The sequence below is a fragment of the Alosa pseudoharengus genome, unplaced genomic scaffold, assembly GCF_046254945.1.
Source record: "Alosa pseudoharengus isolate Yale_2024_CS ecotype anadromous, Long Island Sound unplaced genomic scaffold, YU_APseudo_1.1 YU_APseudo_1.1_scf_14, whole genome shotgun sequence".
In the NCBI taxonomy this organism is placed as follows: domain Eukaryota; kingdom Metazoa; phylum Chordata; class Actinopteri; order Clupeiformes; family Clupeidae; genus Alosa; species Alosa pseudoharengus.
Window position 1 is genome coordinate 9264105 of NW_027468609.1, and position 20349 is coordinate 9284453.

Consider the following 20349-nt stretch of genomic DNA (forward strand, 5'->3'; position numbering starts at 1 on the left):
AAAGTAAATATAGAAATCAATGCAAAAAAACACATGCAAACACCAACCACAACTGTCTGTTCATCTATGAGCATCTGTGCCCTGGACTTCTATAAAGACACATCCAATTCAACACCTGCTCATGAAACAAACAAACAAACAAACAAACAAACAAACAAACAAACAAAACCTAAAAAACGCTAAACGCCTGGCAAGACAATGCTCCAACTCTGTGGTGAGGCAGCAGTATGGGGGATCTCTTGCCCCCTCCTTCAGTGCCATCCTGTCAGGCTTGGCTTCTGCTGCTGGACTCTGGCAGCTCCTTCAGTGCCCCTCTAGTGCGGTCAATGTGAGCAGTGTCTCATCCCTGAAAGGCCTGAGTGGGCCCATCCGTGGGGGCCCATCCATGTACAAGTCAGCAGATCCAGGGCACATTGACAGACATTTTGTACAAAAAAAAGAACATTTGTTAGATTTTAGAAGATACAGAATCTTTCATTGTGTGTTTGCACACTGTGCTGTAATCAATACACTTGATTGCAATCGACTCTCTTGCTTACCCACTACCAGATGCCTCAGGGTGAATCTATGAGCATTCTGACCAATATCCTACCCATTCTGAAACATCACTCAAAAGAGTGTCTCTGTTCCTCCTTGCAGAGTCCTGCCTCTTAATGTGGGCACCAAGAGGAGTAGCCCTGTGAAATGTGGTATCTGTTCGGCCATGTCAAGTCACTCTGAAACACAATACTACGACCACAGCGTTTGGCCTTGATGACAGATGTCAGATGCACTATAAATAATGGGTGTATACTGGGTTTTTGGTTTTGGCAGTAGAATTGAAGTTCTCCACATGACATCATAATCTTAAGTCACAGAAACAAAGGAATTCCTTTCATTAAAAAAAGAAAAAAGATATCAGAATAATCAATTATTGGCCATACATACGCATAGTGTACTCCTGGCATAGATTCATCAACCAGATTAAAGAACATAGCTGAATGCTAGACAGAGGGTTCCTGTTCTGAGAATAGCATGGTAAGTCCATGTGAGCTATTTAGATAAATCCTCTGACATAATATGTATGGAAAAAAGGGAGAAAAAAAAATCAACCAATACATCAGACAAAGAAATTAATCCCAGAACATCTGTTGATTATCTTTCCATTTGCAAATAAAATCCCTGAGGATGACAAAAAAAGGAAATGATTGGTGGTCAGAATTTGAAGTTCAATGCTTTCATATTCGGCCAAAGAACAAAATACATATTGTCAATTTGCAGAACACTCCAAAAGTCTTGACCTGGCTGGCAGAATGTGGGGAGTAATAAAGCTTAAGGGAGTTGGAGAGAACTGGGCAGGGTCATCACCATACAACGAACACAAAATGTATGCCCTCACGTATAATTGCTACCCTCCGGATGACTGCTGAGCTAGCAGCTCACCATAAAGTGACCACACTAAAGGGAAATGAGAGGTCAGCTCTTGTTAAAATGTATATTTAGCCTGTGATTGAGAGCCTTTCAAAACACACCCTTCGCGGATCACATGAGGAGAGCACGGTTTAAAAAAAGACCATAAACAAACAGAGTTGTGGAGAGGTGCAGCTCCAAACAGTACTCCTTCTGGTGAGGCTGCTTTCTGCAGCAGCACAGTAAAATGTAATGACCATGTGTGCCTTTCTGAAGCCTAAAATGTAAGGATGAGGTTTGGAGCGCCAGTGCATTACCATCTGCTAGCGTAGTGCAGAGAGCAGAGTGGCCACTCTTAGTCAGAGGTCATCGGAAACAAACACACAGCATACTTGACATGCGGACACAAGGAGGAGCCTTCATTTAGCCCCTTTTATTTATGGTGAGGCCATCCCCACCATTGCACCAGCCAATGTTGCGCACACACACACACACACACACACACACACACACACACACACACACACACACACACACACACACACACACACACACACACACACACACACACACACACACACACACACACACACACACACACACACACACACACACACACACACACACACACACACACACACACACACACACACACACACACACACACACACACACACACACACACACACACACACACACACACACACACACACACACACACACACACACACACACGACCCTGACATGCCAACAACCGACATTCAGAAACCTTCTCACTTTGACAAGACCCCATCTCTCAGCTCCCGGCCTTGACATTCTTCAAGCCTCATTTGTGCAGGAGGTGGTCAAGACCCCGTTACCCCCACATTGCACATTGAGAAAGATACGGTCTATTCCCAAAGGGGACGAACCCAGCAGGGCACGAAAGCAGCTGAGCTGCTGGTAAAAACAATAGACATGAGGGATCAGTTTACAAGTCATAACAGTTGTGCCTGCCTCTCATCTCACCAGGAGACCGTCAAAGCAACTTAAGTCAAAAAAAATAATAATAATCCCTTTCTGCATCTGCACACTAAGTGAAATGAGGACTTTAGGGATCTTGGGAGTCTGAAGGATTGAGGGGAGCAGAGACATGCCCAAGTTGCACCAAAGCAGGATTTTCTTTCTAATGCCCCCTCTCTAAGATGTGTGTTTCTTTCTAATGCCCCCTCTCTAAGATGACTGTGTGTGCACCAGTGCACCTGCACTTTATCCAATCTCATTACACCACAGAGAGACGTCACGTCCCCACGCACAACCACAGGACAGGCAGCACAACCACAGGACAGGCAAATCACAGGCCAGAAGTGGTAGGAACAGCCACACTTCACAGAGACCCCCTGCTGCTCAAAACTACCCAGTAAGGACAGACAAATGAACCATTAACCAATGGTCTAGGAACAGTGTAAATATAGAGAGGGGTAATAAATATTAGCAGAGTTGTTGTGCAATGGGGCCTTGTCGCAGGCCTGAGCAGTATAGAGTCCAACAGAGCCAGGGCCCTTCCCGTTAACCAGAGTCCTATTTCTTGAGGTTAATATGATCCTGGGCATTAAGCTCTGGTGAATACTACTTGCCTAGCTATTTTGGGTGCCACGACAGACCCTCGGTAGCCCTCTCGAGGCTCTTCCAGTGCCCTTCCTGCTGATGGGCTTGCGCAGGTGCCAGGGTGACCGTGGTGGGCGCAGACAAACTCTCGGGAGGGGGATCCGGTTTAACCCTGGTGGGGTGGGATCGCTTACCGACCGCTCACCACTTACTTCCGTGCCCTCCACCATATCTGCCTTGCGCCAGCACTTTGACTCTGGGAGTGTACCTTGTTCACGAGACCCTCCGTGAGTGTCTGCTTCCAATACAACCGTCTCTTCCCCTCCCACCCCTGACTCATGTGGTGTATAAATACAAGTTAAAAGTTACACCCAGGGAGAGATCCGGTTTAATGGGCTGTCTAGTTAATGGCCATTTAAAATCCCCTCCTAATTCTCTTAAGGGAGCTGGTATTGAGATGCCATAAGCACATCCACACATTAAACAATTTATACGCTGAAGTTATTTTATTCCATTTGGACAGAAACACCAGTGCCAAACAATCCATTGAGAAGACCTTCCCCACCAGGCTTCACTGGTACTGTACACTGCCTGCTGCTAAACCGAGGAAAGGAACCTGGTGATGTGTTTACTGTGAAAGCCCGAGCCCTTGGAAGCCTCACAAAGCCACAGCAGTTAAGAGCTGTGGTCTAGAGTGATCCAACGCCCAGGTGTCCTGCACACTGCACCCCCCACCCTGTGCTAACCAGCCTTTAATACAACTCCTAAAGTCCATGGCAAACACCCACTTTCCAAAACTATGGAAATGGGCACTTAAGAGCGTTCCCCACTGTTGCCGCGGACTATTTCCAGCATGGCACTGATTTCATGGTCTGATTTAGACCGGAGGAAACAAAGATCCCTTTTGGGGTTCCTTCGGAGAGTTTATGGCCACTCCAGACGCTTTCAGCCTGGCCCCCTGAACTTGGCACTCACACAGGAGAGACGAGAAACCAGTGAGAAACGGGGGATGCAATCGAGCCAAAACATTCCATCAATTCTCCCTGCCTATCAGGGATGGAACCGGGTCAAAGACAAGCACTGATGCTTCACACTATTCCCCATCAGTGCATCTTGCACATCTCACCAAAGGTGCCTTTTAAGACTGTTACACTCAAACAATGGCTACCCTTGTGTGACTGCCTTCCCGTGCCATTGGTGTTTCTGTACACCAGTGTGGTAACTAAAGCACTCGACAGTTCCCACACTATTTTAGTCTCACCAGGTCAGGCCAACTAACTCAACTGATCTGATAACCCATCCCAACTGAGTTGTATCGCATAAGGATATTCCCAATACTAACCATTCAAAAAAACACAACAGGTAGAACAGGTTCATGATCTGCAATATATACATCGCCTTATCAGATTTCAGTTTGCTGTTTGCATACGTCAAGCAAATAGGTGTGCTCTACTGAACACAAAATAAGTAGCAAGGTAGTAAGATGGCTTCTTGGAATACTCTGTAGTTTTGCTTTAGCCAACAGATTTATGTCCCCTAAATATGTGATCAGCATTAGTAACAATGGCTATGTAAAATGCTCAAATAAAGGCTGCATTACACTGAAATACGGCATACGAATGCTTTCAAATAACACAGGCAACAAAGGCAAGGCAAGGCAAGGCAAAGCAACAAAGTGGCAAATACTTCTGAAAAATATATGAAAGGAAACATTTGATTTCATCAAGTCAGGATATAACTTAAGTAAAAAATGTAGAGGGAACACACAGGAGGGGAAGCCGATCAGGCAAAAGCATAAGTGGGAGCATTGCTGAAAAGGAAAAACGGAAGCCCCTTATGTATCTGAAAGAAGCAAGGGTGCAAAGGGGGATGGGGGAGTGGCCCCTCAGCAACACAAATAGCAAGAGCACAAGCAGCCAAAAACTGCATCTCAATCAACTCGGGGAACATCAGGTCACAGGAAGACAATTAACAGAGGAGTGAAAGAGTATTTATAAAGAGGGGTTTGCATTTTAAAATCCCAAATCAATTCCCAGGCTAGGAGTGTCTCAGAACCACCACCATCAAGGCTTTTTTCATGCAGAGGTGGTTTGGGGGAGGGGTATTGGTGGGGTGACATTGGGGGGTGCGGGAGAGGGGGGGTGTTAGCCAAACACAAGCATGCAGTATTCGTGTTGTAGCATGCAGGCCTGCAAGCGTTCCAAAGAGGGTGGGAGTTTGTTTCTGACCTGTGGCTCCTCAACGACGTTCGACTAGTTGAGTCTCTTTCTTCCCGCTGAATTACAAAATCCTCAAGCTATGGGAGGGAGAGAAAAGTATAAAATGACAAATGACATCACTAGTTCATGGGAGTCTGTATCAATGCATCTTTACATGTGCATGTGTGTGAATAAAACAGCCGTTCCTAAAGATCAGTGTATAGAGCTTGAGATACAAAGTTCTACATAAAAAAAAAAAACAGCCACATTTAGAGTAATAAATCAACAAAAAACACACACCATGAAACAACATCTCTGGCACAGCTATGACATACCCATTGCTTCCAGTAGTACAGTTACGCCAAATCCAACCACAACAGACAATATTCCTCCATCACATCACACACTGCCTAGAAGCTTAGCTGGCGTTTCAACAACTGGCAGGAAACAAGCTAAAAAACGATGAACACATACATAGGCATGGTCATAGTCCATGGGACATATGACAGTCATGAATAGACTATACTGCTTGACATCAATATATTATTTTATCTAAAAACAAGTTTGTCTGGTGTACCTGATAGATATTGATCCATGGAGGTCCCTTATCCAGCACTGAGCCCTTTGCTAGTTCAGGAGTTCATCTCCCTACTGGAACAATGAGTAGCTAAAAGTGCAGAATCTATGGAATATTCCAGATGATTCAATACTCTTCTGATCTGACCAAAATCCACATTGCAGAACTGAGAAGCAGACATTCTAGTCTTATCTCCATTTTCCATCCAGATTCACACCGTGGTAATCATGGCTCACCGCTGCCACAAAGACATTTCCATACATCAGCATCTGTGATATTCCCTTTTATGATCAGCCAAACATGCATCTTGTGTCTACATGCCCAGCTAAATAAGCAAGGGGAGAGGAGAATCTCTGCTCTCTAAGCTTCTGTGCCAGATGGCCAGTGCTTCATTCAAATCACTTTCCTTGCTCATTCAGAGGCTTCCCCACGCAAAATTAAAGAACTTCAAAAGAATGAATACATTAAACAAGTCGAAGGAGCAGGGGACTCGACCCAACTCCCCTAGTAACACAGGAGCCTAGAGCACAACCCAACGGGAAGGAACATCAATACATTGAACACACCAACATTACTTTTAACATTACACAAATCAATTTACACATTGAACACCAACATTAATCACTGTTGTTATGAAATGAGAAGAACTGACAAACTGTTTATAACAAGATTAATTCCGCTGTCCTTTTGCCCCTAGCACTGCAACAGAGATCATTATTCTGTGATCGAGACAATATGCCATACAAATAAATCTAGGTCACAAGGGCATCCAAGCATTACAAGTGACTATATTGTTTAGGGGCACTGTACCAACAACAACCCATAATTATGTCAAATCATGCAGCAATTCCAGCACACGCACAAACTCTTATTAACTACCTCTGTTTATAGCTAATAAAAAGCCAACTAAACATGATTTTAACAGTTCTACCAAGCCATCCATTTAAAAGAAAATAACTATAAAATCTTGCCAAATGGACTTTTCAAGGTGCATATATCAGGCATACATCTCTGTGTATTTTCCTTTTCTGCAACACATTATAAACCAGGTCACTGAATATTTAATACCCAGAGCTGGACCAGAGCTGCAGGAGGTAGCTGTGAGAAGCATTGTGACAATTTTATCTGGGCTCCTCAAATAAGACTCCAGAATGAAGCCCTCACATTAATGACAGCTTAACTGCAGACAAAACAATATCATGGCAGACGTCAAAATGAAGCTATGCTCAATGGTCCACTTAGAATCGTGGGGGCGAATTGAACTCCCCCCAACCCACCACGCCTCCCTCAACCTCACTCCATGGCAGGTGTCTGGATCCCCCAACATTCACACGCACATCAACACTCAGGCAGGGGGTATCAGAAGTTTGGAGAAGATGACAGGACGCCTTAACTGATGAGCTCTGTGTCAGGGGTCGCCCGCTTCTAAACAGCAGTCGGAAGCATTCGGATCTCAGCCTCACTTGACTCCCACAAAACGTGACACCGGCGTCTGACATGTCTCAATTCAGCCCTGTGTGACAGGCCCCTGCTGAGGAACACCCCTCTAACAGAGGCCCAAGAGTCAGCGGAAGTCTGCATGTCACGGGTGTCCCACTGATAATGGATAGCGCCTTTATTTACAATTTGAAGGTGACCTCTGGACCATGAACATGAATACCAGATTTAAGGATCCAAAAAATTAGGCCTACTTTAAATGTTGATTTCAAGAGACACCAGATTTTTTAAAAAGCCTATTATTCTGGCTAATATGTTGATTATGATCAATATAACTACATGGACAACATCGAGAGTAACACACTAATCTGATCTTCAAACCAACTCATCTAAACATATGGTCCTAAAAGCGATTTAAGGGCATTTAGAAACATCATTTGATTAGAATGTGCCTCCCTCCAGCCAGATACACACTGTAAATTGCTAAGCTGATCTGGCACTTGAACTTTGAACCCAGTTCACATGCAGCACTGAGTCATGAGTAAACAGAAAGAGCGCTGGGAAATGCCAATCATCCATAAGACATGTGATCACTCTGGGCTGGGAGACACCCAGCATTCTCCCCTCTCATCTCTACTGTCACACTTGCCACCACCCCAAAGCACTCACTCCCTGCCACTTCGCCCTGGGCCAGTTTAGAGAGGGGACAGGACAGGGCAAGAGACGGGCACAGGGCAGCAGAAAAAAGGGAGAAAGAGAGGAGAGCAAGAGGGAAGTAAAGGGGTGATAACTGAGGACTCTTCTCTCCGGTTAGCACCTTCCCCTGCTGTACCCCGTACTACTCAATAGCAGATAATTAAGAAAGGACTTTTGAAGGGTCTACTATACTCCGTTTTAACAGCTACAACTAAACCAATCAATAAAAATGGTGGGGAAAACCATGTCCTCGTTGTTTGCTGAGGTCAATAAACAAGAGTTGTATGCTTTCAGGGTGATTGTGCAAGCTTTTTGTCCTACTTTCCACAACTCTACAGCCCTGCCATAGAGCTAAAACAGAATGAAATTCCAAAATATTGCCCAAAAAGAGCCTTATGTGAGAATCCAAGGCTGCTTTGCAGAGCACCATGAACAGGATTATAGGGGCTTGTCCTGGGACTGAAAGAATCCTATGTACAAGACTTTAAGCCCAAATCTGGCTTTGGAAACATCCCTAGCCCAAAGGACTTTCCCCACATCAAGCTGCTGTGTGAATGATCTCGGAATGCCCAGATGCAAGAACTTTAAGACATTTTCCTCGATTGACTAAAATCCTGAGCAATAACTCTCTTAAATGGTTAAGTAATGTGCATTTGGCCAGCATTCAAATCTGGAATCTTTATTACTTAAGCCTTAAACACAGTGCCATAAATACGGATTTAAGAGCATTATACTAAGAAGTATTTTAAAAGACCAATGCAGCTATGCGTTTGTTTGTCCCAATTCAACATAAGAGAAAGGAGACCCACACGTAATGAGATGAAAATATCAGTGTGCACAATGCTGCCTTAAGCCTTTCTTTTATGGCTGCTCATCCGTTCACACCCAACTAGTCAGTGAGAAATTCACGTCCAAAGTTCAGATGCTTTTTGAGCTGAAGGAGTCTCAATATCACCAATAATGGTCCTGAGAGAGAAGCAACAAAGAGGGAATACATGCATTATTTGAATTCCTGCGAAAACTTCCATGTGTAAACGTTTGCTCACGAGCTCGCCAGACAGGACTAAGGCGGGTGAGCTGGGGGGCAGGGCTGTATGAATCTTAAGTAGTCACATGTTGTGAAGAGCTTTGTTCACTCCCAATGACAGTGTCCATCTCTCAGATTTTCCCTCACTTCCTTCTGGCAGAACATTTATCATTCTCCCAAATGAACAATTGCACTACAACACTGACTAGCACAGACAGAACAATGGACTACTAAATCAGGGGCCTTCAGCTATCCCCTTGGAAAGGTTGCTAGGATACCTTTGATCCACTAGACAGCTTGTCAACAAGATCATGACTTCCTTAAAGCTCAAACAGGAGAGCTCTTCATTTTGAAAAAAAAAAAACTTCAATCTCAGCAACATCACCAGCAGTATTACAATAAGTGGATAGTCTGTTGTGCTGCTTGTATGTTGCTTGTTTGTGTGTTTATGCGTATGTAGTGTAAGCATGGGCAAAGAATGATCTAAACATGTGTTCAGTAGGCACAGTGCTGGACAAGTCAGGTCTGCTGCTCGAGTCTGACATGAGACCCAGTTAAATCAATCAAAACAGCATGACGCTGCCTCTTATTTATAGCCCACTTATGTACGTAAGCATCAATGATGTTTGATGGTCAAATTCTCCGCCTAAGGTTTTTACTTTTGGTTTGAGCAGGTCAGAGCAAATGGATACACACCACAACCTTTGATTCCTCAGTAACAAGTAGTGAGCATATAGCATAAGGCCCAAAGAGCCACTCGGTTGCCCTAGTAACGCTGCTCCTCAGCTGGAGTGGCACATGTGTGCTGAAACTTTTCATCGGCAGACTAATTCTCCTCTTCATGGTGGCAGGGAAGGCTGGTGGCAGCCGTTCAAAACAGCCAAACGAAGGCCCCGAGGCAAGAAACAAAGACAGCATCAGCAAACATAACACAACAACGACATGCAAATGAAGGCCTATGCAAATGCAATACGTCTCGCAGTGCAAAAACAGAAGGACCCTTCATACGAGAATGCTGATAGGCATCCTCAACGTTTGGCCATGTTTAGGGCTGACGCAACTGCGGCACGCAACAGTGATGGCCTCATCGCGTTTACCTCGAGAAAAACACATTGGCAACACAATGGGTGCTTATAGTTCTGTTTGTGCACTGTGGATGTCAGCAACAACTACTTACTTGTAAGCCATGGCGTCGACTGGCGAATACTGATTCATTAAAAAGCCGTCTCCAGTACACAGTCTAGGACAGCTGAGGTTCACTCCCACGGAGACACACCAATCTGAGAATTCAGAGAGAGACACAGACATATTACATTCTTCCAGCCAGACAAATTATTTCACTGCAAGTACACTACCTGAAATGCCCCCCAGTCCATCTGATCCCATTTGGTAAAACTATGTAAAGACTAATCTTTTGTTTTTTGAAGGCATAACCGGATTCCAAATATGAACACACGTTCCATTCCCTGTACATAGCTTGGGGCATTTTCCTGTTCGCTGGAGACACCAGCTTCATAGGAAGGGCAGAAATGATCCGTGTTTGCACACAAAAGACATTTCACTCACTGCAAAGTTGCAGCCATGCCTGAGTTACTCACAATTAGCAAGGCAAGGGGCACGCTTTGCCAACTTTGTGGGGGATACCATTGCCATGGCAACCAAAGGGCCAACGCGAATAAATTATAAGAGCCTAAAAATTCTGCTACCAGCTATTCAGAAGATTTCAGACTTTTAACAACATCACATATAGAAAAATGATGTGTAAGGTTAAAGATTTGAAAATATCATACAAAATTGATTTCGAAGTCACTGTGTAGGTCATCCATAATTACAAAATGTAGGCTACATCATGACTCTGAACCGTCCAGTCCAGGTTACAATCCTGCTTGCTTTGCCATTTGAAATGCAGTACTTGCTTGATGAATTCACTCTGCCTTACGTGTCTCACTGCACTCCCAATGCATCAGCAAAATCAGGCTTAAGCTGAAGCTTATCTGTCCATGACAGATTACAAACACTGACATATCATTAGCCTAGCATTAGATGTCAGCATCGAATACGGGCTGCCCAGAATACATGAGCATGAGATGCATTCACAGACACTCAGAGGAGGGAGAATAAACAGACAGGCAATCCTGTGTAATGAAGTTCAGTGGCACTCTTCTTTAAAATAATTTCCTGTGTTAATGGTATGGGGCATGCAATCCCTTGGTGTTAAAATGATTTAAGTCTGTACATTACTCTGCATTCAACCCCAGAATTCAAAGGTCAGCGGTTCCTGACAAGACACTTCTAAAGAAAGCAGACTTTGGTCCCAAATGGGTTCAGCTTTTACACTGCAGACACTTAAATGCATGTACACAAAGGCTGACTGACACAGAGCTGACTGTACCCCCAGGTGTTTTAGAACCTCCCCCAAAAAAAGCTAACCGATGGTGGATGGACCCCATGGAATTGTGCTGCTCCTTTTGCTACCCCCACCGCAATCGTCTCAGTCTCTTGGTCATACACAGGCACATACACAGGCACACACAAACATGCGCCCCCCCCCTATAGTCTCGGGTGATTCCTCCAGGCTGACATGCTGTCTGGGGATTCCTGCCTGACTCCAGCTCATTAGTCCTTTTGGGCATCTGCCTTCCTGTCACGGGCATGCGGAGGAGAGAGTAGACCCACCATCAGATGGCTTTGGGTATAGTGTTTGGGTTTAGTCTAAAGACTTCACTCCAAATCCAGTTTTGCAATATGTGAGTACCTGCAATGAATGCCCCTTGGCATTTAAGAGTACCCTACAGTATGCATGAACTGCACACATAACAACAAGCTGGTTTCCAATGCACATCTGTGTTCCAGCAGTGCTGCAGAATGGAATGTCTGGAATATGCTGGAATTCCATGGGTTTCCACAGTATGGTCGCTGAACTAAATGCTGCTACCAAGGAGCTGCTATCATGAGTGGAAAGGCAGCAAATCTTCCAAAAAGAATGATTTCCCTCTGCTTTAAGTCCAAGTAAAAACAAACTAATAAGGGCAGGAACTATGCACTATAGAAGAATTTGACCTTGATGCCAACTGGATCAACTATATCAAGAGAAATAAATCGAACAGAAGATTCCTTGATTTGCTACCCATCACAGATAGCTTCTAGACAAATTATTGATTGCCATAAAGCCTCATAAACCACAGAAAAAATGCTGTGTATACACAACATACACCAAGCCCACCAGTCCCACAAGATCCTAAACTTCTTCAGCTGATGTCTGCTTGATTACATCCATATTACTGTCCACTACATTACACACAAGTACTGAGAGGAGACTGGAGAAAAGACTGCTGGAGCTCTACTGCCACTAAGTGCTATCAGATCTAGTTAGTAGTCTAGTTAGAAGCATAATAATGCATCTTTGGTGACGACAGTCTCTTCAGCCATTACTGTAAACATCAAGGGCAGAACACACACAGGCACAAACTCCGTGTCTTTGAAGCTGGCAGACAGCACTTGAGGAGGGACGTTAACTGGCTTTGATCTCCTACAGACAACACCAAAATGCACTGGAGCCCAAACCTCTCACTCCAAGCATGCCAAGTTCACAAGCAAACGGAAGATCACCTCTCTGACTAGCAATCACAACACACACACAGGTTCAAGTAGACAGCAATTGCTCAATAATAACAATGCACACAATATTAAAAGAGGGAGGAGAAATCAGTAATTAGGCTACTTCAGTGGGTTGTAATCCAAAATGACAGACCAAGTCCTACAAATGCAAAAATAGATAGTTAAATAAAAGAATAGCATAGCAAGGTCTGTAAAAATAAGTTAAATCAAGTGGAAACGTGTATATTCATTGATCAGACTGTTAAACCACCTCAGAAGAACTCAATTGGTTTAATGTGAATGAATCCATTCCAAACATAGCAATATCTAAAAAAAGACCCAGATGTGGGTATCCGTCAATAAGTCATCAAACTTCAGTCTTACCACCACTCAGCAGAATTGGGCTTCAACCTGGCAGACAGTGAGCAATGCAAAAACTGGCATTAGAGTTGGAGCATGTTTTCATTTTGTCGTATTAAAGCCAACAGGGATGATCCATTCTTCCACAATTTCTGTTCCAAGAGCCCTGCTGCCTGTCATGCACTGAAAACTGGAGACAGCCAGCGCAGCATAACTAACCCATTCAGCCCTCCCACAGCTGAGGAGGAGGGAGGCACCAGTCCCCTTTCAAAGATTCCCACAGATCGAAGTGTATGACTGGAGAAAAAACACTGGCAACCATGCCAAAAAAATATGAACAGCCACAAGAAATCAGAAAACAGCAGCAATACCAGCACTACACAAGTCCTCTTCCTTTCCAGCGCCCCTCCCCCTTTCATTTCCCTCTCTGCAGGTCTTTTCTCACACTCCCTTTCCACACTCAACTGTACCACATAGCAATTAATAATTAAAGTCAGCCGGTTTCAAAAAGCGACAGAAGATGAGGGAGGCAGAGGGGCTCCTGTCTGTCTTCACACCCGCTCCTCCTCTCCCCCCCTTCACTCACCCAGGGAAGAGCAGAGGCATGGGGCCTGCGAGCACTCGTCTCCTCTCCAGCTCCACACAAAGGAGGAGGATCAGGCACGCTGTGCTTCTCAGCTGCCCGTACAGACAGCCTCAGCTCAGCAGTCTCCTCGCGGAGACATCAATGCACACACTCCTCGTGGAGGAGGAGCAGGGTACGATGGGGGTTGGGGTTCGAACGTGTTTGTGCGTGATTGTGCGTGGTGGTGGTGTGTCTATTGTTCACCGGGTCACGGGCTGTTATGTGCTCTTGGCCCTCTCTCTGACAGCCGGGGCTGCAGATCAGCTGCCTTTGCTCTGCCATAAATCAGAGGGGAACTGGAGCTTGAGCCACTTCCGAAGCTGGACGGATAGAATGGGTCGCAAGCACGTCCAGCCTTGTGGCTTGGAGGTGTCAGAAGGAAGGGAGGTGGGACTGCTCCAAGGGTGGGGTGCAAATGCCTTTCTGCAAATGCCAAATGCAAATTTCCAACCACTCTGGATTAGAAAGCTAACAGACACAGATGCCATGCCAACGGGTGTTCTGGGGAGACGTCAGCATTCCCGCCCAGGTGAGAAGGCAAGGGCCGGAGTGGATGCACGCTTCAGCTGTGAAGCCCTGCTATGACAGAATGTACTCTATGTGCTCTCTTTGTACAGGGACTGTCATGCAAGAGCAAGGGGACATCAAGTACAATAGGGCATCAAGGGGCTCCAGTCCAAAGACACAAAGACAGATTTTACTCATGTCCACATGAAACTTCTATATGAAGCAGGCCAACAAAAGATCATATATTAACAAGCATTCATCCTTTTAAATATTGCTTGTGTTCTCTGTGTTCTGACTTTAATATAATATAATATAATCTGAACCTATTGGATCCAGTTTAAATGAGTAAGCTGTATTTTCCCTGCAAGGCAATCATTCTGGAACAGTGAACCCAGACCATACACCATCCTTCAGTGCTCAAAAAGAGAGAGTTCTAAAGCACTGCAAATTTTTCAGGGTCACTGAAGACATTTGGTAGCAAAATTATGTTATGGTCATAAGTCACGTAAACTGTACAACCGGTCACCAAATACAAATCATGTCTAGAGATCAACATATCTGAAGTATTTAGGGATATAGGGAATGTAATTTAACTGTTATGATTTATTTAGTCATTAGATAGATAGATAGACACTTTATTGATCCCTAGGGGAATTAAATCGTTCTTACGGAGTAGTGATCATGATGGCCTAAGTTTTACATAATGTAGGTGGCTTTACAGTTTTAGTAATTCCCCAAATTAGGGACATTTATGGACATGTGATTTGGACAAACTACAACCACTTCCAGAAGCAGCTCAATGGCAAGTCCTATGAATACAGTCTACAACTAGCCAACACTTAATGACTAAAGGAAGATCAGCATTGAAATGTAAATGAACAACACACACACACACACACACACACACACACACACAGTGTGTGTGTGTGTCACCATTTATGATGCTTCAAGCAGCAGGGAGGAGGTCAAAACTTCAAGACATTCTTCAACCCTTTGACATGGTCACTCTACTGTCCAGGAGGGCAAGTGGCCATATTTTGTTTTCTCAGTAGAGAACTTTCATAAGCAGTCTTGGCTTGACACTGCCTACGTGGTGGTCTATTAGAACAACAGTGGAACATCAGACAGAATCAATATCTATATGTGTAAGAGAATAGATGGATCCAAAACTATTTCACATCAAAGATATTCTTCTGTAAACATTCACTATTTGTGTGTTTTGATATGCAGACTATAATTTTCTGTTTTTTAGTCAGGGCTGCTGAAGATCAAGTCTGAAGATTAGTCTTTAAACTTTGTCAATATCTGAACACAATTATCAGAACTGAGTTACAGAGCATGCAGAGGAAATGTCATCCTACTTAAAGTTGTCAAGAACAAAGGACAACAACTGTACACATCTCTGTTAGGCACAGATCTTGACAGATAACTTGTGTCATGCAGGGGATTTACTGATTTGGGCTGGAACTCTACTCTCAACAAAGAGCCTTTTCTGTTTCGATGTGCATCCACATCTCAAACTTATTTGCCACAAATCTCCAAAACGCCTTATCATCAGAACTTAAGCACGCAACAAGGCTGGGTTCCTGGTTTAAACATATTATCTTTAACAAGCTCACCCCCTCCATGTGATCCTGCCTCATGTGAATCTTGTGCTTCCAATTTACAACATTCACTTTTAAAGGTGTAGTCCTTATTAATGGCAAGAGATGACAGAAATCTGAAACCTGAAATACAACCAATAAAGTACTTCCTTCCTCTGCTGCATTGTTGATTGCCAACACTATTTAAGACTAAAGGGAAGAATAAGAATTGACCTCACTGAAAAAGTGCACTCCAAGTGAAAACACTAATATTTGCTTGGCAACTCCTTTAACCTGACCAAAATGAAGCATGATTTCTCAGGCATGCATCACTGAAGAAATGTCTGATGATTAATAAATCACTCTTCCAATTCCAAACAGTGTCTAAAATAAGGCATATGATAAATAAACAGCTTTTCGCCCCTTCAAATGCACTTTCTAACTTTTGGTTATCCTAATTTTCGGACATGTAATGATTTGTCAGATGTGTAATAAATATTCCAACTGTCCTACTTTGGAAACTGGTGACAAATTCCTGCAGACAATCTGCTTCTGGTTTTGAATGTTAATGATGCTCCTATGAATTGCCATTGTATGCTTGCTGATAGGATAATGCATAACAGTGACATCTTGCTCTTGACATCAAAATCATTCATTTCCCTCCTGCTGAGAAGCACAATCCCTTATCTGCACTGCAAGACCTAACAGGTCAAAGATAACCTCATCCCTAAACTACAGGTAGGAAGATGCACCCTCAAAGTGCATTCACCCTCAAAGAAAGTAGATTGTGACATATACCAACCACAGCTTTAATTTAGCCTTAATGTCAGTGCAGGAACACATCATGTTGCATTAGTATTTCATTCCATTCACTGTCAAGTCTATTACTACAATCATATTGACAAAACAAAGGAAAAAGTAGGCCTACCAAACAATCTTTTTTTTAGTCTGTGCACAGACAGACTGGCATTAAACAGCAACACAAGCAAGCGGTTTATGTTTGGAATCTGCATGACAGGATTTTTCTATTTCTGAGTTGCCCTAAACTTTACTATACCTCTCATACAGGCACCCCCCCTGATCAATGCTATTGTCAGAGTAACTATTCAGTGATTGTTCACGTAAAATTGTTCACAGGGGTATTGTGTGGCCCACTGACATGGCACCAAAGGGTTTGGGTGACATGAATCTGCCATGCCCTGGAGAGGGCTGAAAACCAGACTGGTCATTATATCGACTTCATCTGGTTGGCTGCTATGTATCCAGTAAGACCCTCATTGACCAACTTTTTTTTTTTGATCCAGAGCAGGAGTAAATAATTTAGTTATTGCATCCTCCAGGCCTTTTCAGTGCTGACCAAACCACAATGCACCATGGACAGTGGAAATTATAAAATCCTACAGGCCTTCGAGTTTACATGTAGCCTATAAATTAAGCATCCATAGCCTACTCTAGTAAAATATCTATAGAGGACGATTGAAAGCATGCAAAACCAGTCTGTCAACAATGCAATGGTCTATGTGCTGAATGATTATAGCACTGTTTATGATGAGGAAAATAGTAGCCTGGTCAAGTTCTCTAATAGGCCGACATCAACATCACACATCTGAAATATTCTAGCCAGAAACTGATACGAGTGCCATGTGATCCAAAAAGTTTCGGCAGTAAAACGATCAGAAAGAATTGGAGTGATCGTCATTTCCCCATGGTTAAAGTTTAGTCAAATGCCTGATGTTACGTATTGGGGAATCAAACGTTCGGCAAAATTAATTTGCGGCTACAAATAGCAAATGAATCTGGCAGTTGCAACAATGTAACGCGCTCAAATTCCCATCATCTCATAATACCAATTTTTTTCCTCCGATCCAGTAGCCTAGTCTCTTTGTTGTTTAACCGAAGGAGCGACCATGATTTATGCGTGTCTCAGATAGCAACCCCTAGATGACCCGTGCATGCCAGACAAACATTTCCATCAAATGACCGAAAAATATCGGTACCCATGACTTTGACTTCACAAGCTGCGTTTGATGATTTAAATGTAATGGACCACTGATTGTTGATTCAAACACGAAGTCCGGTCAAACAATAGCGCTTGACTTTTAAACCCTTAAACATTGTTAACAAACAAAATCAGTATAATGCTTAAGGGTCTTCTTACACATCACGGTAGGATACCCGTTTACCTACAATGATATGCGCCTCTTTAACTGTGCAGGTGTGGGCATTAAACTTATTCCAATACACGATCCCTACACCCCGGCGTAACAAGTGCACGACGGCTCAAAGTCTGTTTTCATGAGGGAGAAGGGTAACTACAAGCCAGAACTAGTTGGGCTGTTGCAAGAGCTCGGCTAAAGTTTCAAGACTGGTGAACAGAGTGCGGCAAGCTAACACATCATGCAGTGAATGACAGCTGACTCAGAAAGTTATCTTACCTGGATGTGCAACCACTTTCCTTTACGTCCTCACAAACACTGGAATAGCACAGAGCAGCTGTAGCAAAAGCGTGGCAAGTTAGTCTCTCCCAGCATGGCGGCTGCACTGTTGCTCGGATTCAAAAATCCCTTCCCGACTGCGGTATCAATGGAGATAGGAGGGAGGGAGGAGGGGTGGGTGGGTGGACCGCTACGCAAGGTAGAGTTCGGGATGTTTGGCAACCTACTAATCAACCAGCAGATGTTAAATTACAGCATCATGTCCGGTATATGACTGGAGAGGCTGTGATTCATTCAGTCTATACGTTTTAATAATATATGTGGTGGCTATATAGTCAATTAAAATATGTGTTTGATGTTTGTTCAGGCTATGCCCTGGCAGAATTAAATAGCCGCATTCCAGGCAGGCAGCCTACGTAGGCCTATTGGCCAACGTTATTTTGATGATCTCACAAATCTACTCAGTCACATCGCGGGAGTAAACTTAGATCTATGAATGAATGGCCGCCGCATATCACTTAGACGGAAAAAAGAAGGGGAAAAACATCGACATTTGAATATAACCACAGAGCATTTGTATGCTCTCAGCGTCTCAACATAGGCCCTATGTCTTCTTGAAGCCATTCTGGCCGAATTAGTAAATTATTCACCATTCACTATAGGCCTATTCACTAAAATGTATCAGCAATTAAGTCATATTAAAGCCATAGTAGCCTTTAGGCCTAATCTGGACCAGCAGGACCAGCTTTCATTTATCTTTTTATTCAATCCTTCATATAATGTAGGAAATGGACTGATGAGGCTGCTATTCTCCTACCAGTTTCTAGGCATAGGCTACATGAAGCCTAAACCTATATTCAAAAAGCAGAATCGACGTATTGTCCAGGCATGTTGAAAAGCACAATATGACAGACTATCATTTGCAGAATACACAATATTAGTACAGATAAAAGACAAACAATAGACCAGTGTATTCATTTGCATCACATTAAATTAATTAGGCCTATTTTAGGCCTACAACTACTACAGCATACAAGATGTGAAGTATGCTGGTCACTTCCAGTGAAAAATTAGAGCTGTCACTATTGTAGTCTAGATTATTTTAAAGTAGGTTTAATAAGAACAGAATAGATGACAACATATTGTCACCCAGTGAGGGTGATGGGGTGGCGTGAGTGCTCCTGTGAAGGGTATGTTTGGTACACAGGGTTCTGTATAGCGCCTGTGGGGGAGAAGTTGAAAAAGTTTGTGTCCTGGGTAAGGGAATTTGATTGATTTATGAGCATAACTGAAATTACACATGTATTCTCTCTCTTTGACTGTAGTGCACAGACCACAGAAAAGGCTTGCATAAGGTCAAAGGTTATGTAATATTTTTACTGTGCAGGCTAGGAGTGTATTAAACCCAGGGTGACAGAGAACAAACCAGTCCTTGTCTTATCTGGTGGGGAGGGGGAGGCCAACAGAACAGACTCCTTCAAGTGGTTGCTAAAAACAATCACAGCTTTGAGCAGAGGCAGCTTCTGTGAGTCCTGAATGCCTCAGACTGCAAAAGCTGTAAAGCACAAGATATTGCCGTCACAACAAATGTATGTAAATGTATATGTATCAGAAATGTATGTACAAATAGCTGCTTAGCTAGTCTGAAGCCTACAGTATGATGTTATATATCTTTTTGTGTTAGTCCCATTCATCCAAACTTGTGTAAACACACTTGATTTGTCCAATACATCAGTGTACAACTCATATGTCGACGGCGCTTACCACACAGAATCCATTCCTTTTTTAACAAATTTACAGTCAGTGTTCTCAAGGTCTTGTGTTAAATGTCAGCAGCTTTAATCAGTCACTGATATGTATGGGGAAAGGAAAACAGGTGGCTTTGAAATGCTCCATCAGTTCCACATGCTCATGATTGTTGATTAAACAGATGTGAATTCATTGTCTTCTGGGGTTATTCCAAGTCTGATCAATCAGTTCATTTGACAGAATGATCTCTCTGAATCTGTACCCCCCCCCCCCCCCACACACACACACACACACACTGCTTCCATTTCTCCTCTCCCCCACCTCTCAAAGGTATTTTGTCAGGCTAAATTTAGTGGCACTTGTCTGTGTATCCATGCAGAATGACAATTCCTGGTTGTTGGTGTGCACATTACAGTAGCTACCACTGTGTGGACACATTTCACACGTCTCTGGGCCCTTTCACATAGCATTTCAGTAGCTTTGCATAGACATTTGCAATGTCTACACACTGCATGCCATTATAACTGAGCAAAAGTGATGTCAAAAGAGTGATCTGTATTAGCTTGACTGAAATAATGTTGC

At 43.5% G+C, this 20349-nt stretch overlaps 1 protein-coding gene across 4 annotated transcripts in view; it reads right to left on the reverse strand.

Moving 5' to 3' along the window:
* sema4d (sema domain, immunoglobulin domain (Ig), transmembrane domain (TM) and short cytoplasmic domain, (semaphorin) 4D) overlaps positions 1-18148 on the reverse strand; it is a 32516-nt gene extending 14368 nt beyond the window's left edge. For 2 of the 4 annotated variants that reach the window (XM_076283757.1, XM_076283753.1), the window contains exons 1-2: positions 18019-18148; positions 10089-10191 (exon numbers count right to left, since the gene is read on the reverse strand). In XM_076283757.1, the coding sequence (XP_076139872.1) occupies positions 10089-10126 (38 nt within the window). In that variant the 5' untranslated portion in view covers positions 10127-10191; positions 18019-18148. Of the gene's footprint in view, positions 1-5204; positions 5273-10088; positions 10192-12892; positions 13034-18018 lie in introns of those variants that run through there. The other 2 variants (XM_076283755.1, XM_076283754.1) reach the window with 2 other exon arrangements.
* Positions 18149-20349: the final 2201 nt, after the last annotated feature.